Genomic DNA, 25,481 nt, shown 5'->3' on the forward strand with positions numbered 1-25,481 from the left:
ATCGTTGCTAAACATCTTCCATGGGCTATATTTGGAGTATACAAGATGTTTCCTCCCTGTGGCTGTGGGGAGAAGGAAGGCCTGGATGTACATGACTAGGTTACAGGTCTCAAATAAATAATATTTTTGTTTGCTTGGTTTTTATTTAAGGAGAATATTTAAATAGTAAAACCGGGTCAGAGCTCCTTAGTCTGCCTTGCAGATTCTTTCTGATTCAGTCTGATCAGGGCCTCAGCATTGGTTCCCAAACTGGGCTACACATAGATCATCTTTTTAAAAATACACTAAATGTACTTTCCTCTTGTTTGGACAAATTCCTGTGATGTGGCAGCAGAACAATGATCCCCACCCCCACCCCCGCCACAAAAATGTCCACATCCCAATACCTGGGACCCGTGAATCCGTTAGGATACGTGCTGTCTTAGTTTGGGCTGCTGTAACAAAGTACCATAAACTGGATGGCTTAAACAACAGAAATTTATTTCTCACAGTTCTGGAGGATGGGAAGTCCAAGATCAAGTTACTGGCAGATTTGGTGTCTGGTGAGAGCCTACTTGCTGGGTCATAAATGACCATCTTTTCGTTGTGTCCTCACATGGCAGTAAAAGGGCAAGAGAGCTCTCTGGGGTCCCGGTTATAAGGGCACGAATACCAATCATTCATGAGGGCTCGACCCTCATGACTGAATTTCCTCCCAAAGGCCCCTCTTAATTAAAAAAAAATTTTTTTGGCCGTGCCGCACAACATGCGAGATCTTAGTTCCCTGACCAGGGATGGAACCCTCACCCCCTGCGGTGGAAGTGTGCAGTCTTAACCACTGGAGCACCAGGGAAGTCCCAAGGGCCCCTCTTAATACCGTCACCCTGGGGGTTAAGATTTCAAAATATGAATTTTGTGGTGTCACATTCAGTCAGTGCACTGCATATGCCAAAGGGGAATTAAGGTAGCAGATGGAGTTAAGGTCACTAATCAGCTGGCTTTAAAATAGAGAGATTATCCTGTATTATCTGAGTGGGCCCAATGTAATCACAAGGACACGATGTCCTTAAAGGTGGAAGAGGCTGGCAGAAGAGAAAGTCAGAGAGATGGCAGCAGGAGGAGGACTCAGCCTGATGTTGTTGTCCTTGAAGATGGAGGAAGGAGCCATGAACCAAGGAAAGTGGGCAGCTCCTAGAAGCTGGAAAAGGAAAGGAAACATTTTCTGCTAGAGCCTCTAGGAAGGAATGAACCTTGAACTTGGCCCAGTGAGATCCCTATCAGACTTCTAATCTACAAAATAACACACTTGTGCTGTTTAAGCCACTAAGTTAGTTGTGATTTGTCACAGCAGTAACAGAGAATACAACGATGTGTTACGTAAAATACCGAAGTGCAGAATAATGCAGTGTGCTGCAGCCAGTCGCGTGAATATGTACTTCTGCACATATGCTTGTAAACAAGACGAGTGGGTCTCGACATTGGCCGTACATTAGGGTGATCTGGAAAGCTTAAGAACAAATCCCAATGGCCAGGCTGCAGTCCTGTAAATCAGAACCTCTAGGAGCGGGGGGACGGGGTTAGGAGTACCCAAGCATTAATATCTTTTGAAGCTTCCCACGTGCAGCCAGGTTGAGGCCATTGGTATAGACTGTCTCATCTCTGGAAGGTTAAGCATTGGGGAACAGGGTGACTGTGGGACCAGGGAGGGAAAGAGAGACAGACTTGCTTTATTTTTTTAATTTTGAACTTCACTGTATACCTTCTTAAAAAAAATTATTTATTTGGTTGCACTGGGTCTTAGTTGCGGCGGGCGGGCTCCTTAGTTGTGGTATTTGAACTCTTAGTTGAGGCATGCATGTGGGATCTAGTTCCCTGACCAGGGATCGAACCCAGGCCCCCGCGATTGAGAGCACGGAGTCTTAACCACCACGCCACCAGGGAAGTCCCTTCACTGTACCCCTTAAAAAAAACTTTTTATCATGAAAAATGTCAGCATATACAAAAATAGAATAGTATAATGAACCCCCACGTTTCCATTACCCAGCTTCAACAATTACTAACATTTTGTACCCTTTTAATTTTCTAGCATGTGCATGTTATATATCAAGATAAATAAATAAAATGAAAATAAAATACATGTGCCAAAGCTGTACCACAGAGAAAACCTTGGGGACAGGGCCCAGGAGCCTGCATTTTTTTGGCATGCGTGATCTTAGTTCCCAGACGAGGGAACGAACCCGCGCCCCCTGCAGTGGAAGCACAGAGTCTTAACCACTGGACTGCAAGGGAAGTCCCCGGAAGCCGCATTTTAACAGGCTTCTTGGGGGTCCTCATGCTTGAAGCAGCACTGGGCTCTCTCTGCCTCTGACTGGCCATCACTGGCTGTTTTCTTGTTTCTTTCTGGCACTTCTCATTAGCAAGGCATCAAGGACCCATGCCTGTGAATGTTTTGAGGGGGTTTTTGAACCGTTTCCATTTTTAGCCCATGTAACCTCTCTTTTAATGAATTCCAGTAGGTTCAATGTTGCTGCCTAAGGACACACAGGGAGCGCCCACAACCTCCTACAGGTCTCCTTGACTCATCAGGACTGTTGCGTGGGCCTTGGTGGCCTTACAAAGGAGCACAGCCTACAAAGTGGCTTTCAGAGGAAGAAGACCTGATCCAGGTCCTCTGTCTTCTCTCTCAGCCGGGCTCTAACACAACCCAAGAAGGAGAAAAGAGAGAACGCCAGCGTAGTTCAGGCTGTTAGTCTTCAAGGCTTTTCCTCAAACAGATTTTCATAGATACCAGTGCGGGAGATGAATACACAAGTTCTAGGCTAGAACCATGAGACTCAGCAGGTTCCTCAGACCCTGTCTTCCACTGAAGCAGCCTGGGTGAGGAGCTCAGCTTTTTGGGAGGTAAAATAAAAGGAAAGGGAGCTTCCCTGGTGGCGCAGTTGTTGACAGTCTGCCTGCCGATGCAGGGGACGCGGGTTCGTGCCCCGGTCCGGGAAGATCCCACATGCCGTGGAGTGGCTGGGCCCGTGAGCCATGGCCGCTGGGCCTGCGCGTCCGGAGCCTGTGCTCCACAACGGGAGAGGCCCCAACAGTGAGAGGCCCACGTACCGCAAAAAAAAAAAAAGGAAAGGGCCGAGAGAGGTGAACGCAATGCTCTAGGGGGACCTAAGCAAGGGTGGGATTACATGCTTTTGGAATAATTGTGGAGGAGGTTGAGTCTTAAAAGATGGGTATTTCAGAAGGAGGATGGCAACTGGGGAAGGAGAGGGGGTGGCATTCCTCAGGGGAGAAGCAGTGTGAGTAAGAGCACAGAGGTGATGTGCAGAATCTGTTCAGGGAACAGGGAACAGGTTTATTCAGCTGGAGCTACGAGTATGGCAGGAGCAATGGCACAGGAAGCCAAAAAGAGAATTTCTGCCTGCAAGGCACTTTGTGGTTTACAAAGCTTGTCCGGTTTCTACCTCACCAGGTCCTTGGTACAAGCCTATGAAGTACAGAGCCATTGTTATTGAAGTCATTTCACAGAAAACAAAACACAGAACAAAACTAGGATTCAGAGTGGTTAAGTGACCTACGCAAAGCCACGAGACAAGTTCATGGCTGAGCTGGGACTCCGACCCAGGGTTTCTGCCTCCTAGCATTCTTTTCCCTGTGACTGAGATCATATTTGGGACCCTGATTAACACTATGGTATGAGGTTGAACTTGGGCAATGTGGAGGCATGGAAAGGATTTTGGAAGAGGCCTGGTCATCAAAGGCGCACTGGCCCTGGACACACGTCCTGGTTGGGGGAGGATTGAGTGCTACCTAGGAGCTAAATCACTCTGACAAAGAAAGTGTGATGATTTCCAGGTAATGTGGATGGGGCAGAAAGGGAGTAAACAGCTGATGGCAGGCCCTAGAGAGAGCCTGTGGGGAGGTGTGGTGGTCATTCTCTCATTCATTCATTCGATAACACTCTATTAAGCACCTCATCTGTGCCAGGTGCTGTGCTAGGCATCGGGGATGTGCTGGTGAACTTGACGATGGGGTCCCTGCCGTCACAGGGCTGCCATTACAGGGGATAGCCAGATAATACAGAGCAAAGGAAAAGCCAAAGAACTTCTAATTGTGATTAAACTTATGATCTTCAGGGATATCTGAGGACGTCCACCCAGGTCATGTGGCCTTCAGGCTGGCTTCTCCTACCTGCCTGTGGTGGTTCAGGAGAGCGAGGCTTCCTTCCTCCTGCTTTAAGTGATCTGGGGAAGGCTTCATGGAAGAGGAAGCATCATGGCTGGGAATTCATTCATTCAACAGATACTTAATGATCACCCACTGAGTGCCAGGCTCTGTTCTAGGTGCTAGGGATAATCAGTGAACAAAACAAAAGGGACCATGTTGCTACCTTCATGGAGCTACTGAAAGGAGATAGACAGTAAACAAGAGAGAGGGTAAAATAGTATATCAGATGGTGCTGAATGCTCTGGAGAAAAATATATTGGGGGAGGGGGATACAGAGTGTGTGTGTGGGATTGCATACTGCAGTCTTAGGGTGGCCAAGAAAGGCTGAATTGAGAAGATAACATTTGAGTAAAGACCTGAAGGAGGTGAGGGAGTGAGCCATGTAAATACATGTATGCAGAATGGGTGATCCAGGTAGAGGGACCTACAGTGCAAAGAGTTTTACTGGGTGTTTTCAGATGATCAAGGAGGCCAGCGTAGTTGGAGCAGAGACAGCAAAGTGTAGATTGCCGGTGGTGAGGTCAGAGAATTAATGGGAGGAGGTAGACAGTTGGGGCATTGCAGGTCTCTGTAGCTTTTACTTTGAATGCACTGCTTTGAATGCAAGTTGCCCAAGGTAGAGGTCTGGGCTGCTCATCTCAGCACCCAGCTCTGCATCTAGCACAGGGCTTTCACCTAGAAAATGTCAAGGTGAGATCTCTTTAAAGAGAAGTATGTCAACAGAGGGCATTTGTGCAGGCTTCGGGGAATAGTTGGCAGGTGCCCATTTTGACCAGTCTCTTACACAGAGAGAACTTCAGTGGGAGACAGGTGGGGAATGTAGGGCCAGGTGGACAAATGTGAGCGGGAAACAGGAGGATCACTGGGTCTTCAGGGGATGGCCCGAAGAAGCTGGCGACTGGCAGGGTGGGCTGGAGGAGAGATGGGTGCAGGAGGCTAAAGCAGCTGGGAGGAGCAGGGGGCTGTGGAGTAGAGAAACTAGAGGCAAGAGACCTTGGGGTGGGAGTGGGGTGCTGGCCAGGACTTGGACAAGGGTGAGAGAGAAGTGAGACATAAATGTCTGGTGATGTGTGCCTAGACCAGGGGGCCCTATGAACAGAACTGGAGAATTCTAGAGAGCTGGCCTCTCTCACAACATTTAACATGCTCTGCCTCGAGTTTTATTTTCCTCTTGCTTTCCTTATCCTCGCCCAAAGGGCAGGGAGTGTGTCTTACTCATCTTTGCGTCACCCAGTGTCCACTGCTGCAGGGCATATAGCAGGTGCTCAGATAGTTCTTTGGTTCAGTTATTTTGGATCAGTGGCTTTGAGAAACAGACATGCCACCTTTGATCCCGTTATTTCTAGAATCGTCCTTCCCTCCACATGCTAGTTCAGCTCTTCCACTCCTCAAATGCTTATCGAGCCATGATGTTGGTGGATTATGAAAGGGTGAACAGTTACAGAGGCTATGTCAAGTTCAGGGTTAGCTAGACATTTCTCTGGGCACACAGAAGGAAGTTCCTCTAGAGCTGAAAGAAGTAGCTGCTACCAAGCAGTGCAAACTGTCACTTACTTCCTTTATGTTTCCTGAAGCGGTTGCTCCAGGACCCTCTCTGCATACTGCAAGCATCAATAAATGCCTAGGGTGCTGTGGGAAGACTAGGGAGCTGCACTGAAGGTTGAACATTCACCCAAACACCTACTGAGCATCTACAGTGTCTGTGGACACAGGACTTAGAGCAATTGCACCTACTGTATTCTCAAAGTTCAACTTCAAGGTCATTTTTCCCCAGATGCCTCTAGACACCCCTCATCTAGATTAGGGTTGTCATAGCACCTTGTACAATACCTCTCTTAGCCTAGCGTTTATAAAATGGCATTTTATTTTTAAAATTTATTTATTTCTGGCTGCGTTGGGTCTTTGTTGCTGAGTGTGGGCTTTCTCTAGTTGCGGCGAGCAGGGGCTACTCTTTGTTGGGGTGCATGGGCTTCTCATTGTGGTAGCTTCTCTTGTTGCAGAGCACGGGCTTTCGGCGCGCAGGCTTCAGTAGTTGTGGCACACGGGCTCCGTGGTTGTGGCGCACGGGCTTAGTTGCTCCAGGGCATGTGGGATCTTCCCGGACCAGGGCTGGAACCCGTGTCCCCTGCGTCGGCAGGCGGATTCTTAACCACTGCGCCACCAGGGAAGTCCCCTAAAATGACATTTTAAATGCCTGTTTTCTGGTCTGCATGTTCTACTAAACTGGAAGCTCATTGAAAGCAAAACCCCAGATTTTGTCCTCAGCACTGAGCATGGAGTCTTGCACAACGCAGGCATCATATAATCACCAATTGCTGAATTAAATGAGACAGTAAGGTAGAGCAGGGGTCCCCAACCACAGGGCCATGGACCAGTACTGGTCCTCTGCCTGTTAGGAACTGTGCTGCACAGCAGGAGGTGAGCAGGGCAGGCGAGCGGGTGAAGCTTCATCTGCCGCTCCCCATCGCTCGCATTATCGCCTGAACCATCAACCCCCACCCCCGCCCCCTCCCTGGAAAAATTGTCTTCTATGAAACCAGTCCCTGGTGCCAAAAAGGTTGGGGACTGCTGATGTAGTGTCAAGGATGCACTAGGTGGCACCCCAGGATATCAGAGGAAGACCTGTCGTAGTTCAAACGGGATGTTGGAAGAGTAAGTGGTCATTAGGTGAAGAGACAGAATTCCAGGTGGGGAACAGATGTGTGCAAACGTTGGAAGGCATACTAAAGGTGTGAAATTCTCTGTAGTTGGAGCACAATGGTGTTATCTGGGGAGCCAGGACCCCAGACAGGAGCGGCAGCAGGACAGGATGGTGCAGACCCTCAGTAACGTTAGGGTCAAGCCCATAAAATATAGGTTATGGCGGCAGCCCTGTCCAGAGGATTAAGATGCTCCCCTGGGAAAGAGCCTCCCACCACACGCTGCACACAGCACGTGCCACCAGCTCGCCCGCTTAACCTGGCCTGCTTGGAAGCTCACTGGACTCGGGGACGCCCGGGTGGGACGACCAGGGCGGGGCACGTTGGGTGGGACGCCCGGGGTGGGGCACCTGAGACTGGGCGCGCAGGCGCGCTGATGCCTCGAGCCCCATGGGGAGGGCGGGTGCGCGCGCTTCCTCGCGCACGCGCGCACGGAGGGGGCGACGGCGGCGGTGACGCTGTTTGCGCCGGGCGGGCGGCGGCGCGTGAGGCGCGCGATTCCCGGTGCCTTGGGAGCAGTGCCCCGGCCCCCGCCGTTCCCACTGACGCCATGTCGGGCCGGTCTGTCCGGGCCGAGACCCGCAGCCGGGCCAAGGATGACATCAAGAAGGTGATGGCGGCCATCGAGAAAGTGCGGAAATGGTGAGGGGCCAGGGCCGAGGGTGCTGGAGGGGGACGCCGGCCCAGGCCCAGAGCGGCGGTGAACTGGCGTCTGGGGTGGGAGCCGACCGGCGGGCGCTTGGGGGAAGGGGGAGCGGAGAAGGCGGGAGGAGGGTGCCGCTCGCGTCGGCGTGAGGTCAGAGGGCGCGCCAGCCGCAACCAATCAGCGGGTCGCCCGGCCCGCGGGTCCGCCCACCTGCCCTAGGGCAGCGCGGCGCCCGGGGGAGCTGCGGGCGTTTGGCGGCGCTCGGTCAATGGGACCTGGTTCGCACGCCGGTACTCGCGCGGGCCTCGTTCCGGCGCCCGCCTGCCTCGGGAGCCTTTTGCGTTCTGAACTGTCCCGTATAATAGCTAACAATCTCTGAGAATTTCCCGTTGGCCAGACTGAGCGCTCTACGTATGAAGTCTAAGTTAGGTGAGAGCTTCTCGGAAAACCTGCATGCCACGGGACCAAGTGGTTATTGGAATTAAAACCCCGTGTTTCGCCTAATATGGACCCACACGAGCGAGCTGGGTAGGCATTTTCTCTTGATGGCCTGGGAGCTGTTAGTAGAGGAGTCAGGATCTACCCTTCGTTTGGAAACGGCTCCTGTAGCGTTCGTTGCAGGCGCCGGTTGACCGCCTATTTTGTACCAGAAACAGTGATGCGTTATCACCTTCAATTTTCACAGCCAACTGTTTGCGCCAACTTCTTGAGTACTTTTCTCTAGCTGATTACTACTAATAATTTTAAAGTCCGGGTAGGTGTTAGCTCCCTCCAGGAAGCCTTCTCCAAGTTCTCCTGCCCTTCACTCTCCACTCCCTTTATTATTTTTTTTTAAATTAATTTATTTATTTTTGGCTGTGTTGGGTCTTCGTTGCTGCCTGGGTGCTTTTCTCTAGTTGCAGCGAGCGGGGGCTACTCTTCCTTGTGGTGCGTGGGCTTCTCATTGTGGTGGGTGGGCTTCTCATTGCGGTGGCTTCTCTTGTTGTGGCTCACGGGCTCTAGGCGCGCCGGCTTTAGTAGTTGTGGCCCACGGGCTTAGTTGCTCGTGGCATGTGGGATCTTCCCCCACCAGGGCTTGAACCATGTCCCCTGCATTGGCAGGCGGATTCTTAACCACTGCGCCACCAGGGAAGTCCCTCCACTCCCTTTAGGGTCATTACCTTGGACTTTATTTTCGTGTTTATTTGTCCATTTCTCTGCAAGATCAAGTTCCTTAACTCTTTATCAATAAGGGCTTGATATATAGTTGGACTCATAAATACTAGTTAAATAATTAATGATTTTTCCCCTCCAAATCTCATCCTTCTAGGTTTTTTTGGGAAACCTAAAAATGGGCATACCTTTCTCTTCTGGCCATCTCCGTCCTCACCTGCAGCCTAGGGCAGATGAGCATATTCTCTCACCCAGAACTCTTGTACCAACTTCCCTATGATCTGCCTGCTTCAGGACTGGCTTATTCCCCAGTCGATTCATCACATTGTATTTTTCTCAAGGGTGAATCTTCTAGCACTCCTCTGCTTAGGAAATAATGCTTCATTGATCTCTTCTTGCTCTTAGGATAAAGACCAAAGATGATCCTTCTTGCCCCACCAGACTGGTTCAAATTGCCCTCTTTCCCAAGATGCTGGCCATCTTTCAGTTGGGGCCACACTTCTGTTTCTGCTACCTGGTGTCCTTCCTCTACCCTCTCCTCCCCCTTGCCTAGTTAACTCCTAGTTCTGCTCTCCAGTTGCTTCCTCAAGGACACCTTTCAAGATCCCCAGTCTAAATCAGGTCCCCTACTGGAATTTTCCACAATTGTATTAGGTCAAAGCATAAGATAGCGCCTGTATTTGCCTTTTTAACCAGCAGAAGTGGCAGTTTGATATGGTTAAACCTAGTGATTAGGTTTCTAACTGTGAGATGAGTTGTGTGATGTCTGTTTCCAGTTGGAATTTCGGGTCTGTGAGGGTCAGGACTGTGCATCTTGTTCCCTGTGTGCCCAAGACTTAGCATAGGTTCTTGAATATTAAATATTTTTGAGTAAATGAGGAATAAATGAGTGGCTTGTCCAGGAATTAATTCCAGTTGCCTAAGTCTTTAGTTCATTCTTCTTTCTGTTACATCATAGTCTCTACCTTTCTGTGATGTTACCATTTGCTGAATAGCATCACCAACAGCAGCAGTACCAGCAGTTACTATTTTTGCTTTTTTGTCCTCAAATTGGGATGCGAAACTTGCAGAAGTCATACTCCAGACTCCCCAACTCTGGCCGTTCATAATCTACACTCTTATTCAACAATGTCACTTGCCTTTCCCTCCCCAGGTATGTGCGGGGTGGGGAGAACAACTACTCATTTTTTAAGGCTCATCTCAAAAGTAACCTCTTGTAAAATGAAACCTTAAAGCAGTCTTTCCATGGCGGCTTGGCCTTCACCTCTTCCAGAAGCCAGTGTGAGGCTCAGGTCTGTTAGTTGGAAGCATCCTGTTCTGCTCCTGTGATTATTTTTAAATAGCATCGTGTTTCAATCCAGAGTTCCCCAGGAGTCATAGGAGTTCTGCCTTCCGTGGGATATCCTGATCTCACTCTTTCAGCCTTCTTCCTTGCCGCCTTCACGTGTTACAATGCTTTCTTTACTTATCTTTTCATTGCTATGAGTTCCCAAGAGAGGGACCCTATCTTACATATCCTTTATCTCCTATTGGGCCTTGTATATTAGGGCTCTATAAATATCAGTGGAATTGAATTAATTTTGGGGAAATAAAGTTTATGCCAGATAGATACCTGAGTTTGAAAATGTGCTGATACTCTATACTGCTGTAGGCTGTGAGGAACAAAAGGTTTTGGTACACTGTGCATGAGCAAAGGTGGCAAGTAGAGGGTTCAGAGCCAAAGGCATTTGATAGCAAAGTGTTTCTGGAAGGGATGATTTTGTCCTGAAAGGTAAGGTATGATTTGACGGAGAGGAAGTTTAGAAAGCACTTAAGATTGAAGGAATGATCTACTGAGAAGTGGGAAAGCACAGTTATGATCCGAAAATCTATTTTATTGTTTATCAGTTCTAAGAAGTGTCTTTGTTTTAGGGAGAAAAAGTGGGTGACTGTGGGTGACACGTCCCTTAGGATATTTAAGTGGGTTCCCGTGACAGACAACAAGGAGGTAAGTGTGGAAGAAAATCGAAACAACAAAAAGGTAACGTCTTCTTTCTTTCTTTGATTGCCTCTTAATTATAATGGAATGTATTTTCCCAGAATTTAGTTGAAAATACTTCAAGGCATCCTCTGTCATTGGTCCACGCAAAGCCTCTTATTTTATTATTCCCCCCCCTTTATTCCCTTTCCTTAACCCATTCCTCTTTTCCAGGGCTTGACAAACTACAGCCCAGGCCTGCTCCCTGTGATTCAATATAGTTTTATTTGAACACACCTATGCCTGTTTGTTTCCTTATTTGTGGCTGCTTTTGAGTTGTAATGGCAGAGCTGAGTAATTGCCATTACACCTAATGGCCTGCAAAGCCCAAGATATTTATTATCTGGCCCTGTAAGAAAAAGTTTGTGGACTCCTGCTGCCCACTGTAGTTTATTACATCATGTGTTTAATATGTATATATGCCTTTCTAATTCCTCTTCCATGGGTTTATTTGGACACCTGTATATTCTTTTTTTTTAAATTTTTGTCTGCATTGGGTCTTCGTTGCTGCGCACAGGCTTTCTCTAGTTGCGGTGAGCAGGGGCTACTCTTCGTTGTGGTGCGCGGGCTTCTCACTGCGGTGGCTTCTCCTGTTGTGGAGCACGGGCTCTAGGCGCGCAGGCTTCAGTAGTTGTGGTGTGCGGGCTCTAGGGTGAGCGGGCTTTAGTAGCTGTGGTGCGCGGGTTCAGCGGCCGTGGCTCACGGGCTCCAGAGCGCAGGCCCAGTAGTTGTGGCACACGGGCCCATTTACTCCGCGGCATGTGGGATCTTCCCAGACCAGGGATGGAACCCGTGTCGCCTGCATTGGCAGGCGTATTCTTAACCACTGTGCCACCAGGGAAGTTCTGGACACCTGTATATTCTTGAAAAATACATAGCGTTTCATATTTGTATTTTTAAAATGTTTGCATCTATATATAGCATTGTGCTATAAACCTCTATTCTGTTTTTGAGAACTCTGCATGTTTCTGTAATTGTAAATAAAATTATTATCATTACTCTTGCATTGTATTCTCTTATGTGCAGTGACCACATTTATCTATACATTCCGAGTGATAAACACCCAGATTTCTCCAACTCTTTTTTTCCTGATTGTTTTGAAAAGATCTGAAATACAAAACACGTACAGAGGGGCTTCCCTGGTGGCGCGGTGGTTGAGAATCCGCCTGCCGATGCAGGGGACGCAGGTTCGTGCCCCGGTCCAGGAGGATCCCGCGTGCCGCGGAGCGGCTGGGCCCGTGAGCCATGGCCGCTGGGCCTGCACGTCCGGAGCCTGTGCTCCGGAACGGGAGAGGCCGCAACAGTGAGAGGCCCGCGTACTGCAAAAAAAACAAACAAAAAACAAACAAAAAAATAAAACACGTACAGAAAAGTATCTAAAACATATTTAGTATATAGTGAAAAAATATAAAGCTAATACCCTTGTAAAAACCACCTAGGTCAAAAAATAGACATTGCCAGCTCCCCCAGAAGGCTCTGTAACTCTTCCCAGCATCCCCCTCCCTCCCCTCTAGAGGAGATCACTCTCCTACTTTTGCTTTTACGATCACTTCTTTAGTCATTTGTAAACATTTTTTACTTTATATAAGCAGCATCATGAAGTATCTATTTTTGTATGTCTTGCTTTTTTTGCCTAGTGTTATGTTTGTAAAATCATCCATGTTGTATTTGGAGCTGTTTGTTCCTTTTCATTGCTGTATGGAGGTTTTTTTGTTTTTAATTTAATTTAATTTTTATTTTTGGCTGCATCGGGTCTTAGTTGCGGCATGCGGGATGTTTGTTGAGGCATGCAGGACCTTTCGTTGCGGCGTGCGGGCTTCTCTCTAGTTGTGGCCCGTGGGTTTTCTCTTCTCTTGTTGTGGCATACGTGCTCTAGTTGAGGTGCGTGAGCTCAGTAGTTGTGGCATGCGGGCTTAGTTGCCCCGTGGTATGTGGGATCTTAGTTCCCTGACCAGGGATGGAATCCATGTCCCCTGCATTGTAAGGCAGATTCTTTGCCACTGGACCACCAGGGAAGTCCCTGTATGGAGTTTTATTATAGGACTGTACCATAATTTATCTTTCTGATTCTCCTGTAGATGAATATTTGGGTTGTTCCCCATTTGGGATAATAGGAACAATGTTCCTGTGACATTCTTATTCAGTATATGGGTCAACACGTGCATGGGTTTTCCTAGGATATATTCCTAAGAGTAGAATAGCTAAGTCTTAGGATATGTGTATTTTGACCTACACTAGCGAATACCAAACTAGTTTCCAAAGTGATTGTACCAGTATATATTCTTTTTTTTTTTTTTTGCGGTACGCGGGCCTCTCACTGTTGTGGCCTCTCCCGTTGCGGAGCACAGACTCCGGACGCGCAGGCTCAGCGGCCATGGCTCATGGGCCCAGCTGCTCTGCGGCATGTGGGATCTTCCCGGACCGGGGCACGAACCCGTGTCCCCTGCATCGGCAGGTGGACTCTCAACCACTGCATCACCAGGGAAGCCCTATAATTAGTGCTTTTAAATGTCTTAAATCTGTTCCTTCTTTGAGGTCACAAAGGTATTCTTCCATATAATCTTCTACAGTCTTGTTATCCTGTTCCCATTTATAACACACCCGGAGTTGATTTTCGTGTATTTTGAAGTAGGGGCCCAATTTCACTTTTTTCCATGTGGGTATGCATTTGTCCCACCACTTGAAAAGACTGTTTTCCTCCTGCTCTGTAGAACCAACTTTGTCATATTCCAAGTGTCCGAATATGGGTCTGTTTGTGTGTGTTGCCTCCAGCTTTTTTTGGTAGCACAGATGACTCTGGTGGACATCCCTTAAACCATTGTCCTTGAGGACTTGTGGGAGGTTTTGTCTGGATTAGATGCCCAGGAGTGAGATTTCTCTGTTACTGGCTGTACATACATGATTGTTTTTACTAGATGCTGGCCGTCAGCTCTCTCTCCTGAATAGCTGCACCTGGATAGTTGGTACACTTCCCCAGTTGTGCTGCAGGGCTCCCGTTTCCCACATCTTCAGCAACATCTGATATTATCTAACTCCTAATTCCTAAATCCTGCCAATCTGATAGACATAAAGTGGTATCTCTTTGTTTATCTTGCATTTCTCTGAACACTAGGGAGGTTGACAATTTTATCTCTTCAGATTTACTTTTTATTCATTTAGATTTCCTCTTTTCTGATTTCTTTTTTTTTGCCCTGAGGCTTGTGGGATCTTAGTTCCTCAACCAGGGATTTAACCCAGACCCTCGGGCAGTGAAAGCACAGAGTCCTAACCACTGGACTGCCAGGAAATTCCCCTCTGATTTCTTGTGTTTTCCTTGTTCTTGTATTGTGTTTCCTCTTTACTTTTCTGATTTGCATGGCTTCTTTGATTGATATTCTAGATATTCTAGAAGACACCCTGTCTTCTTTTGACTTGTGTTTCCCCAGTATGTCTTGTAATTCTGTTTTTCCCCGTTTTACATTTTTCTGCTTATTGGGCATATTGGGATTAGGTTTAGCTGTGGGTGACAGAAAACTCAAAGTAGTAATGGTTTTAAAAAGTTTTATTTTATTCTTAGAGGAACAGAAATATGCAGTCTAGGACTGGTGTGGCACTTCCACTCTAAGAGTCCCCAGGGACCCAGGTTTCTTGCAACCTTTCTGTTCCTTTTTTTAAAAAAATAAATTTATTTATTTATTTTTGGCTGTATTTGGTGTTCATTGCTGTGCATGGGCTTTCTCTAGTTGTGGAGAGAGGGGGCTACTCTTCGTTGCGGTGTCGGGCTTCTCATTGCGGTGGCTTCTCTTGTTGCAGAGCATGGGCTCTAGGCCCACGGGCTTCAGTAGTTGCGGCACGTGGGCTTAGTTGCTTCGCAGTATGTGGGATCTTCCCAGACCAGGGCTCGAACCTGTGTCCCCTGCGTTGGCAGGTAGATTCTTTTTTTTTTTTTTTTTAAATTTATATTTAAGAGAGTAATGGTTCTCTATTCATTTTACTTTATTTCTATTGTAAAATACACATATCATAAAATTTACCATCTTAACCGTTTTTTAAGTGTACAGTTCAGTAGTGTTGAATACATTCACTTTGTTGTGTAATCCATCTCCAGAACTCTTCATCATTCAGAGGTAAACTCTATATGCATTAAACAATTGCCCATTTTCCTCTGCTTCATATTTGACCTTGTATCCAAGTTTGAGCTCCAGCCATCATTCAACACATTCAAGTTCAAGGCAGCAAGAGAGTGGAAGAAGGATGGGCAAATGGTATTTTCATGAATTTAAGGAGTTTCCTAGAAGTCTCCTCAGGACATGTATACTAACTATGTGTGTTCATAATAGCTGTGGCACATTTAGGGGCCGGAAAGGCCGTGAAAATGTCACCATCTAAACACTCTACTTATATGGACAAGGATTTCTGCCATGATACACTTTCTTTTCTCTCTTCACCTCATGATGACTAGACAAATTTTCTTCTGATTTGAAAGTTCCACATTTTATTTTTAATTTTTTTATTGGCTATCTCTAACCTAATAAGACTTATACTTACTATTTTTCTGTATCAGTATATAAAGCTTATCAAAATCTGTGTTTCCCTTCTGAGCCTGAACACATTTTTAACCACCCCTGGTCTCTACCCCCACTTTCATTCCTGCCCTCTCCTTAGTTTTCAGTGGAATTTCAGGTCAGATATTCTGTTCAGATATTTCTGTTTTTACAGACATTTCTTATTTTAGTCATTGTTTAATTAGACAAAGTAAACATTACTAATTATTTACTAACCCTTTGTACCTATTTATTATTGCTTTCTCTTAGATTCATTTCTTTTCGTGCTGGAATACACCCTTCAAGAGTTTTGCCAAAGAGGGCTTGTGTGGAGAAAACTTTCTGAAAATATCTTTGTTTTACTTTCATGTTTAATTGATCATTTTACCTGTATATGAAATTCTAGGTTAAAAATTATTTTCTTTCAACATTTTGAAACTATTAATTGTCGTGCTTCTAGTTTTCTGTTGAGAAATCTGATGTCAGTCTAATTCTTGATTTCTTTGTAGGTGATTCTTTTATATTCCTGGAAACTTTTAGAATTTCTTCTGTTTGACCTGGAACTTCTGTAAGAATATCCTGTAATGTGGACATCTAGCTTCATTTCTTAACTTTTAGTTTGTTTCATCTCTTTATTCTGTCCTCATATATTCTGACTTCTCAACCCAGTTGTTTTTTTTTTGCCTTTTTTAAAAATTTTTTTAAAAATTTATTTATGGCTGTGTTGGCTCTTCGTTTCTGTGCCAGGGCTTTCTCTTGTTGCAGCTAGTGGGGGCCACTCCTCATTGCGGTGCACGCGCCTCTCACTATCGCGGCCTCTCTTGTTGCGGAGCACAGGCTCCAGATGCGCAGGCTCAGTAATTGTGGCTCACGGGGCTAGTTGCTCTGCAGCATGTGGGATCTTCCCAGACCAGGGCTCGAACTCGTGTCCCCTGCATTGGCAGGCAGAGATTCTCAACCACTGCGCCACCAGGGAAGCCCCTCAACCCAGTTTTTGCTCATTAATCTTTTCTTCAGCTCTATTTCTGCTAATAAACTCGTTCACTTAATTGTTTTTTCTTTTTTTCCACGCTGTGCAGCTGGCTTGTGGGATCTTAATTCCCTTCCCAGGGATCAAACCTGGGCCTCAGGCAGCAGAAGTGCCGAGTCCTAACCACTGGATTGCCAGGGAATTCCCTCATTCACTTAATTTTTATTTTGAACGAGTTTATTATTTATACCAAATTTCCTTTGTTGTTGGTTGTTCAAAACAACTTTCCAGTGTCATCCTTATTTTTCTGAGGAGATTTGCTATGTTTTATTTCAATTCTTCTGTCCCACTTGTCTGCTTCTTCTGGTATAGCTTGTTCTGTTTATTGTCTTTCACGGTGCTTGTTTTCCTCCAGTGTCTGGTTAGTTTTTTCTGTGCACTCATCTTTTATTCCTTTTGACTCTGAGCTGCATTGGCTAGAAATGTGTAACCGAGGCTTTGTGTTCCCTCCTCTAAATGGATTTAGGGGATGGGATTAGCCTCAGGGTTCAGCCTTTCCCTTTTCCCCTCTCATCTTCCCCTGCCTCGCAGGGAACTCCCTAGTACCAGTCTTCCACTTGCTGCCTTTATCTGGGAGCAGCCGTCCTTGTCCAGCCCAAGGACCTGGTGGGTGAAAGTTAGGGGGGGCTCTGGAGTCACCCTTTGTTTTTCATCTAACCCTGGCTCTGGTGATGCCAACACCCATAAGGGCCAAAGGTCAGGCCGCTAGATCTCTTGGGTAGTGTGTACATGTGGGGGAAGGACACTGCCAGCAACCCCCTCCCCATTTCTCACATATAAGACCCTGGCCCTTTCCTATTTCAAGTTCTCCTGCCCAGGACTCAGTTCCTTTTGTCTCTCCGAAGGGCTTCTTACAGTGTGTGTGTTGGTTTCTGAGCTGGGCCCTGAGGTCCATCGGTTTATCTACCTTCCAGTGGTCCATGATAGTGTGCCATCTTCTAAGGTACTAGCATAGACCAGTTAGGTTAGGAAAAATAGAAAATGACCAAATTGGTAAAGAAAAAAATGTGAAGGACATAAGGGAGTGGGGCACTGCTGATGGGAGAGTAAATTGGGACAAACTTTCTACAGGTGAAGTTGATCATATATGTATACTTAAAAGCTTAATTAACCAGATGGTTGGAATCCTTTCACAGTGTATATGTATATCAAATTAACCCAGGGTACGCTTTAAATATCTTACAATTTTATTTGTCAGTTATACCTCAGTAAAGCTGAGGGGGAAAAAGCTTTCAGAATATTTATGCCTTTGATCTAGAAGTTTTATCTCTAGAAATTTATCCTCAGGACATAATCATGATGTGTACAAGGTACATCTGTAGTGTTGAGCATCCCAATATTATTGTTCGTGGTATTTAAAAATTGCAAAAGCAAAATGAAGATCTTATTGTAGAGAATTCATTAAGTTATCGTGCACCTGTATACTGTAAAGCTCTGTAACCATTATAAAAGATGGTATAGAAGATTATTCAATGGCAGAGAAAAAATATATTTTTTTTTAGGAAGTTGCATATTTTATTATTAAACTGCTTCTTATTTTCCTGCAAGGCTGTTGCTTTACTGTATAGAAGTAGCACCAGCAAACACAGTATATTTTGCAGAATTAAGAGAGTAACGTTCTTCACTGGACACTGTACAGCTCACAAACTTTCCTCCACTGCCATTTGTTTCCAGTGGCAATTTCATTGAGTCTTTTGACCTAAATCCAGGGATGGCTGGAAGCAAGTTACTATATACATATTATATATATATATAGAGAGAGAGAGAGAGGGAGAGAGAGAGAGAGAGTTAAGATAACAAAGTTATCCTTGAATTACATAATTTTTATAACTAGTTTTACCACAGATAATTTCAGGAATTCTGAATATTATAACTGGGGACTAGCCTAAAAATCATAGGGTGTTGTGGAAAAGATGCAGAGTGTTTATCAGAAATCATGAGGAAGTTAAGGGGTATTTTCTTCAGGCAACATTGTTGAAAGTCGTTTCTTTTGCTAAAAGATGCCTTTTTTTTTTTTTTTTTGCGGTACGTGGGCCTCTCACTGTTGTGGCCTCTCCCACTGCGGAGCACAGGCTCTGGACGCGCAGGCTCAGCGGCCATGGCTCACGGGCCCAGCCGCTCCGCAGCATGTGGGATCTTCCCGGACCGGGGCACGAACCCGTGCCCCTGCATTGGCAGGCGGACTCTCAACCACTGTGCCACCAGGGAAGCCCTAAAAGTTGCTTTTAAAAAATCTATCCACCACTAATTTAAGACAGCTATGCTAGATTAAGTTGTTTCAAACTAGTTTATTTAGGGGTTCCATTTTCACTCCTCAATAGATTTTATGTATTTCTCATATGCTTCCTCACTCATTAGTTAATCTAGTTCTGAAGGCTTACTGAGTGTCATCTTGATCAGCCAACCATCTTCATAACAAGATTCGTTGACAAGTCCTGGATTTTCTGCTAGAGCTTCATTCTTTTCTGTTACGTCTCCTGATAGAGGAGAGTGGAGTTCACTCGCAGCTTTCACACTTTCCAAAGCACCAAATTCTTCGTTTGTTCAATTTTGTTCCAACTTCAGGCAGACTACAGTAAACAACATCTCCTAAAGCTTCCTGTGCAAAATTGCTGATTCCCACTGTTCCAACATCATTTTCTGTTGTTACCCATTCATGTTTGTCTGTGAATTTACAACCCGACAGCAGAGCGGGTCCGGTGAGCAGCGCCTGGTCGGTGCCCGCCTGCAGTCCCCGGGGCCGCAGTGGGCAGGGCGTGTTGGGCACAGAGGCGGCGCGCAGGCCGCAGACCATGGCCCACACGCTCCGCACCACTCACAGCGCCATGTTCGCAGAGAAAAATGTTTTTAATATGGTGAATGGGGGAGGGGGAGCAAGTTAGAATGCTGAATCATGGGCCATTTTCATACAGATGTATGTTGTATCGGTTGTCTCGGGCTGTACAGGTGATTTTCATTTCTTTTTCTGTATTTTCAGAATTTCTTATAGTGAATGAATATTTTATGTGAGCCCAGAATCATTAAAATAAAGATAAATGAGAGATCAGAAAAAAATAATGATAAAGCCAAGTGTTGGCATGGGTGCCGTGATGCTCATACTCAAATATATTGCCAACCTCCTTGTAGAGAGTGGTGAGTGAGCCACAGTATATACTAAGAAAAATACGTTTAGTTTATACTTTTTGATCTAGAAGGAATTTTTTTTGTGAATTTAGTCACATAATCCAGGAAAAAGTGAAAGTTGAGCATTGTGGGTTTATTCCTACTAGCGATAAACAAAAACAATCCTACATCAGGTAAAGCTAAATGTCCACTGGTTGAGTAGTGATTAAGTGATTATGATATCTGGAATATTGTGCAGCTAGTAAAAATCATGTTTATGTAGCCTCTGCAGTAAAATGGTAAAGTGTAATTACATCAAAATTATGTCTGTATATGAAAAAATGAAGGGAAGGGCCGCATGTATGTGTACAGTTGATCTATTGCCGAGCCAGTATTGAGAGTATTAAGAAACACTAAGTTGTATTACTAGTACGATGCATGTACAATAAATAGGCAAGTGTAAAAAGTATGAATTAGTAAATTTGAGATTATTCAGGTTTGAACTTTTGGCTCTTGGGATGCTCTCATTTGCAAATGCTTGGATTGATGATTTCCTGTCCTGTGGATTATTTCCTTGTTTGTTGCAAGCTAGTGCTTACCTTCCCACTGTGGTTCCCCCACATGTGTAACCTGCATCCTGCTTGAAGGCAAAGGTGGACACGGGAGATCATTTTGAGTGGATGTGGTGGATTGGTGAGGAATAGAGCTAGCAGGGGCCCCTTGTCCTGTCACTGCTTGCATTACATATAAAGTGACTCCTTCCTTTGTCCAGTCAGAGGTCCTTTCTTCTTTCACTTTTTTTTTCTTCCCTACGGTGCTACTAAAACAGGGATCTTTCTCAAATGGGTATTATGTGTTTCTCACCCATGCATGTAGGGAAGGACTGGATAGAGCATTCTCATCAGGGCAGAAAGCAGAAGAGTCCTACAGGGAGCTCTAGTGGAAGACATGTATCTGCCTCTCACTTGCGATTCATGATATTAGCACTGGAAGGGTCCATTTTACTGACAGAGACACTGAGGCCCGGGGACACCTTGTCCAGGATCCTGTTATTCCTCGGGTCCTGGATTCTGAAACCGCTGTTGTTCCTCCTGTTCCTAATCCAGACCTCTCTGGTGTCTCAGCACCTTCTCTCTCTCTGTGAGTCTTCTGCTTGGCTCTGTCACATTCCTCTTTTTTTCCTTTTCTAGAAAGAAAAGTCAAAATCGAACAGTTCAGCAGCCCGGGAACCTAATGGCTTTCCCTCTGATGCCTCAGCCAATTCCTCTCTCCTTCTTGAATTCCAGGGTGAGTTGCATCCATATGTCTTCCTTGCAGGAAAATGAAAATTTAGATGACCCATTAATAATCAGAAGAATAGTCTGTGTGTCATTTCAGTGCCTACTGTTTTGCTGGTATCTTCCTGGGCACTTTATGGAAGCCTTTTCATTTAAACCTCACAATAACCCTGCAAGAGAGACCACAGTCTCCTCACTTTCCAGTTACGGAAACTGAGGCTCAGAGAGGTGAGGTTACATATCTAAAGTCACATCACTTGTAGGTGGCAGACCCCATGGTGGGTCCCGGTTTTCTGGATCAGAAGCTCTTTTCTTTAGACTGTGTATTTGATGAGACTGCCTCAGAGGAGACCCCCCCCCCACCGCCCATGCCGGGGCATCTACCCATCCACCCTTAGCCCAAGCTCTGCCTCCTAAACCAGTCTTCGGTAGACGTCCTGCCTGAGTCAGCACTACATTCATAACATTACCTTTTATCCCTGTGTGGCCGCTACTGTTTACGAAGCACTTTCACTTCAGTTTCTCATTGTTATCTTTACATTAGCCTGTGATATAAACCAGGCAGTTATCGTCATCCCTATTTCAGAAAACTGATGCTTGGAGAAGAAAAGTATTTGCCTAAGCAGAAGAGTGACAGAGCTTTATTCTTTTTTGTGATAAAATGCTACTTCCATTTTAGTATAGAAGGTGGTGGTCATTGTAGGATAAAGACTAGAAAGGGCTTACAATTTTCTCTTCGGAACTAGACTGGGAGTGACCAGGTATCCCCTCCTCACTTCTCCCCCAACCCCTGCAAGGTCAGTGTGGTACAGGAAGAGGATACAAGGGAAATGTTCTCTAGCTGTGTGAGATGTTCCATCATAAAGCTCTGGGAGACAATGGGAGGCTCCATTTCCTCAGTCTGGGCACTATCTTATCCTTTTTGTTCATTGAACGTTTAATTGAACTCCTACTATGTGCCAGGTACTGTGTACTGCACTGGAGATTCAAGGACCAGTAAGCCACAGAGCCTGCCTGCACAGAGTGTAATGGAGGGAGACTGGTGTGTAATATAGTAAATGCAGGTGTGCACAGGAAACAGCAGGAGCATAAAGGAGAGGGTGGTCATTTCCACCCAAGGGAGCCTGGGACACGAGGCTCTGTGGAGGAGGTGATGCCTGAGCTGAACGTTGGCATGTCTAGGGCCTTTGCAGGAAGACCGGAAGGAGCATGTCATAGCAGACACTGCTACTTGAAGCTGCTCTTAGGTTAGAGTCCAGTTTGGCAGGAGCCAGGGTACATGGGGAAGAACAGCAGGTGGTGAGCCTGGAGATCCGAAGGGAGTTTGTAGGTTGGGATAGGGCCATCTCGTGGGCAGTGGGGAGCCGACAAGGGTTTAGAAAGATCACTCTGGCAGTGGTATGAGGTCCAGTGGGGGTGCCTGAGACTGCAGGAAGGGCAGTTGGGTAGCTGTGGCTGGAGGCCAGGCGAGAGATCATGAGGGCTGAGCTGAGGCCACGGGAGAGGAAGGAATGGGCACAGGCCGAGTCAGGGCAGTGGGTGGGGCAGATTTGGTGACTGGCTGCTGGAGGTCAGGGAGAGGAAGGCCCTGCTGACTCTGTATTTTTAACTTAGGTGGTGACTTTAATCCTTCAGACAGCGCTTCCCAGGTGGGATCCCACGGTCCTTGAGGCGGTGAGATTGAGCCTAGGCAGGTGCAAGGGCCCGAGCTGACCACCTCCAGACACTATCACCCTCCTTCAGACAGCCGAGAATAGCAGACAGACTCTCATTTTCTACACCTCTTGTATTGTGAGAAAGGTTGAGAGGCACAGATGTGTTCCTCCCTTCACTGGACAGTGGGAAAATACCAGGTCCCAGCTATAAGTGGTGGATAATAAAGAAGGGATTAATAAGCATATCTTGACCTTCCTGAAATATAAATGTTGCATAAACTTAAAGATTCTGGCTGCATCTTGTGGTGCTTAGAATATGTGTCATAAGATAGAACAGGCTTAAATTAATCAATTTAGACTCTTGTTGGTAAGTTGCAGTGCACAGAAGACCCGAGAATGTCTGCCTTTGGTTCAGGGGCTGTTTACAGCCGTGATCGTTGTGTGCCTGGCTGTGTCCACGCTGTCTGCAGAGACACCAGGCCCTTGGCTCTGTACTGAATTACTCTCAAAAGTGACCACCCTCAGCTGTTGCCTTTGTCATGTTTGGTTTTCAGATGAAAACAGCAACCAGAGTTCCGTGTCTGATGTCTATCAGCTCAAGGTGGACAGCAGCACCAACTCGAGCCCCAGCCCCCAGCAGAGCGAGTCCCTGAGCCCAGCGCACACCTCCGACTTCCGCACAGATGACTCCCAGCCCCCCACCCTGGGCCAGGAGATCCTTGAGGGTGAGTCTCTGTTGGCCCCAATGAGCGTCTTGGAGGGGCCTTGCTCTTGCTCTTGATGTTTCTCTTCTTTAGAGTCACAGGTTAGAGAAGTTGCCCCAGAGCTGGCAGCTTCAAGCCGTTTGTCAATTGTTTGAGGCTATTTTGGGAATGGTTTTATTTTCCCCTTTCACAGAATGAAGAAAGAAAACAGCAACACAACTGAGCGCCAGGCTCTCTGTAAGGAAGGCACTTTTCATATTTGATGCCTGGTATGATTCTCTCAAAAACCCCATGAAATGGCAGCTGTTACCTCCATTTTACAGATGAGGAAGTAGTCTTAGAAAAGTTCAATTGCTTGGCCATGATCACACAGCTAGTAACTTGAGGAACTGTGTGTCTCATTTCATTCCTTCTAACTTCGGAGCTCGTGCTCTTTGCACTAGACGCTGCGAATTTCTTCTTATAATGTATATTGACTCTGCGGCCTGTGTTGCCCCTTCACCAAGGCGTCTCCACATAGCTTGCAGGAGCACTCCCCCAGCTTGGGGCAGAGATCCCACAGGGGTCTCCTGCCTCGGGAGGCCCTGCAGCTACGCGACCTTGCTTTTGCAGAGCCCTCCCTGCCCGCCTCAGAAGTTGCTGATGAACCTCCCACCCTCACGAAGGAAGAACCAGTTCCATCAGAGACACAGGTAGGGAGGTGCTTTGGGTTTCCCAGTTTCTAAGAAAAAAGTGAGGGCTCTGTTAACGTGCACTGGCTCTATAGCACGGGATGCGCTGTGGTTGGGAAGGCAGCACGGACGCTGGGCTCCAGGTTATAAGGTAGGGGAAGAGGTTTGGTTATCTGTGAGACAGTGGGGGATGGACTTCCGGGTTGTAATTAGGGTAGAAGGGGAGGTCTGGTTCAGAAGGGTGGCCCTGTGATTCCATGCTCTGGCTGCTTCTAGATTGCTGAGGAAGAGGAAGACTCAGGCGCGCCTCCCCTGAAACGCTTCTGTGTGGACCAGCCCGCAGTGCCGCAGACAGCGTCAGAAAGCTAGCACCACCCTGGCACCCTTCGCCTCCTGGCCCCAGGCCTCTCTTGCATTCTGGTTCTGGCTGTGCTGTGCTGTGCTGCTGGGCTAAGGGCAAGCACTGGGCTCCAGAGCCTGCACATAGGAGCCTTCTGGGCTGGAAGGCTGACATAGGACTCGGGGTCGTAACGTCATCTTCCCGTCCCTGGCACCTGTGTCTGCTTGATCCTGAGAAGAGGAGCACTCCTGTCCTTTTTGCACCCCAAGTAGGCTGGAGCATCGGCCACTCCAGGGTTCATCTGTCACCTCCAGGTAGCAGTCTCTGCTCCGGAACCTATGGACTGAGCTGCTGGTGCTTCTACAAGAGGAAAGAGATGTGGAAGGCATCCTCTAGAGAAGAGAGTGCCTAGGGCTTACTTGAATTGAATGGAGACTGTAGATTCATGGACTTTCGCATAGGGCTAGGGGCCCTCTAGGCTGCTGTTGGAGAATGCCTGAGTAGACTCCGGAGGCAAGGGAAGGGCTTCGCTCCATGAGAGGGTGGAAAAGTCCATATAGATTTCTTGCTATCCTGGCACTTCTGCCCATTCCTGAGGTTATCCTGCCTCTCATGGGCTCTCTGGCTGCTGACAGTCCTTTGTCCCCCACTGTAACCATCCCCTTCCCCCAACACATGCGCGCGCACGCGCGCACACACACACACACACACACACACACACACACGCACACGCACGTGCAGCTTTTGTTGTTTCCACCTGGACATTTCATTCCAGCATCCCGTGCCTCCCGCCACTGTCCCCAGCACTCCTGCCGCAAACTCTGCCCCAGCGAGAATTTGAGGTTCTGACAACAGCACCCATTCCCACAGTACTCCTTCAGCTCAGACTTTCTAGAAAGTTCCCTTTTCTTTGAAATCTGCATGTTTAATTGAACCTCGTGATTTTATTTTTTGTTTCAAAAAAGTTTAAGAAAATGGAAATGGGCAACAGTGAGTGAAGACATATTTTAGCACCGAATAGAATATTTTTAAAATTAAACTATTTGAAATATGTCTTGTTGGTAGCTGAGTGCTTCATTCTTGAAGGTTGTGGAGGGCAGGGGCTGGGGGGCGTGGTGGCTGAGTGCTAGCGAAGTCACTGTGGGCTGGGCCCTGCCAATTGTCTTCATTCCCACAGAGTGACATTCTGATGAAAATGATTTGGAGACTCCATTTGAAGTTGTCATGTACTTGGAATTATACTTCTGTCCCTGCCTACACCAAATGAAAACCTGTGTACACTGTACAGCTCCAGGTCCTTAGGAGGCTGACTTTTGTTCTTTAACTTTTGTTTTATTATGGTAAATACACAACCATAAAACGTACCATTTTTAACCATTTTAAAGTGCACAGTTCGGTGGCACTAAGTACATTCACAGCATTGCGCAGTCATCACCACTGTCTAGCTCCAAACATTTTCATC

At 46.7% G+C, this 25,481-nt stretch overlaps 1 protein-coding gene and 1 pseudogene across 1 annotated transcript; one reads left to right on the forward strand and one right to left on the reverse strand.

Moving 5' to 3' along the window:
- The first annotated feature begins 7,330 nt into the window (after window positions 1-7,330).
- BCL7B (BAF chromatin remodeling complex subunit BCL7B) lies at window positions 7,331-25,073 on the forward strand. The gene is made up of 6 exons (XM_024747217.1): window positions 7,331-7,544; window positions 10,612-10,687; window positions 20,563-20,659; window positions 22,859-23,029; window positions 23,621-23,700; window positions 23,956-25,073. Exons 1-6 carry the CDS (start codon window positions 7,453-7,455, stop codon window positions 24,046-24,048), a joined length of 609 nt encoding a protein of 202 aa, XP_024602985.1. The 5' UTR covers window positions 7,331-7,452; the 3' UTR covers window positions 24,049-25,073.
- LOC112401135 (glycine cleavage system H protein, mitochondrial-like) lies at window positions 18,437-20,542 on the reverse strand (annotated as a pseudogene).
- Window positions 25,074-25,481: the final 408 nt, after the last annotated feature.

The sequence above is a fragment of the Neophocaena asiaeorientalis genome, unplaced genomic scaffold, assembly GCF_003031525.2.
Source record: "Neophocaena asiaeorientalis asiaeorientalis breed wild unplaced genomic scaffold, Neophocaena_asiaeorientalis_V1.1 scaffold607, whole genome shotgun sequence".
NCBI lineage: Eukaryota > Metazoa > Chordata > Mammalia > Artiodactyla > Phocoenidae > Neophocaena > Neophocaena asiaeorientalis.

Coding starts and splice junctions, on each gene's coding strand:
- BCL7B (XM_024747217.1), top strand. CDS start 7,453: ATGTCGGGCCGGTCTGTCCGGGCCGAGACCCGCAGCCGGGCCAAGGAT. Junction 23,030..23,620: donor GGGCCAGGAGATCCTTGAGG/GTGAGTCTCTGT, acceptor TTGCTTTTGCAG/AGCCCTCCCTGCCCGCCTCA. Junction 23,701..23,955: donor CAGTTCCATCAGAGACACAG/GTAGGGAGGTGC, acceptor GGCTGCTTCTAG/ATTGCTGAGGAAGAGGAAGA.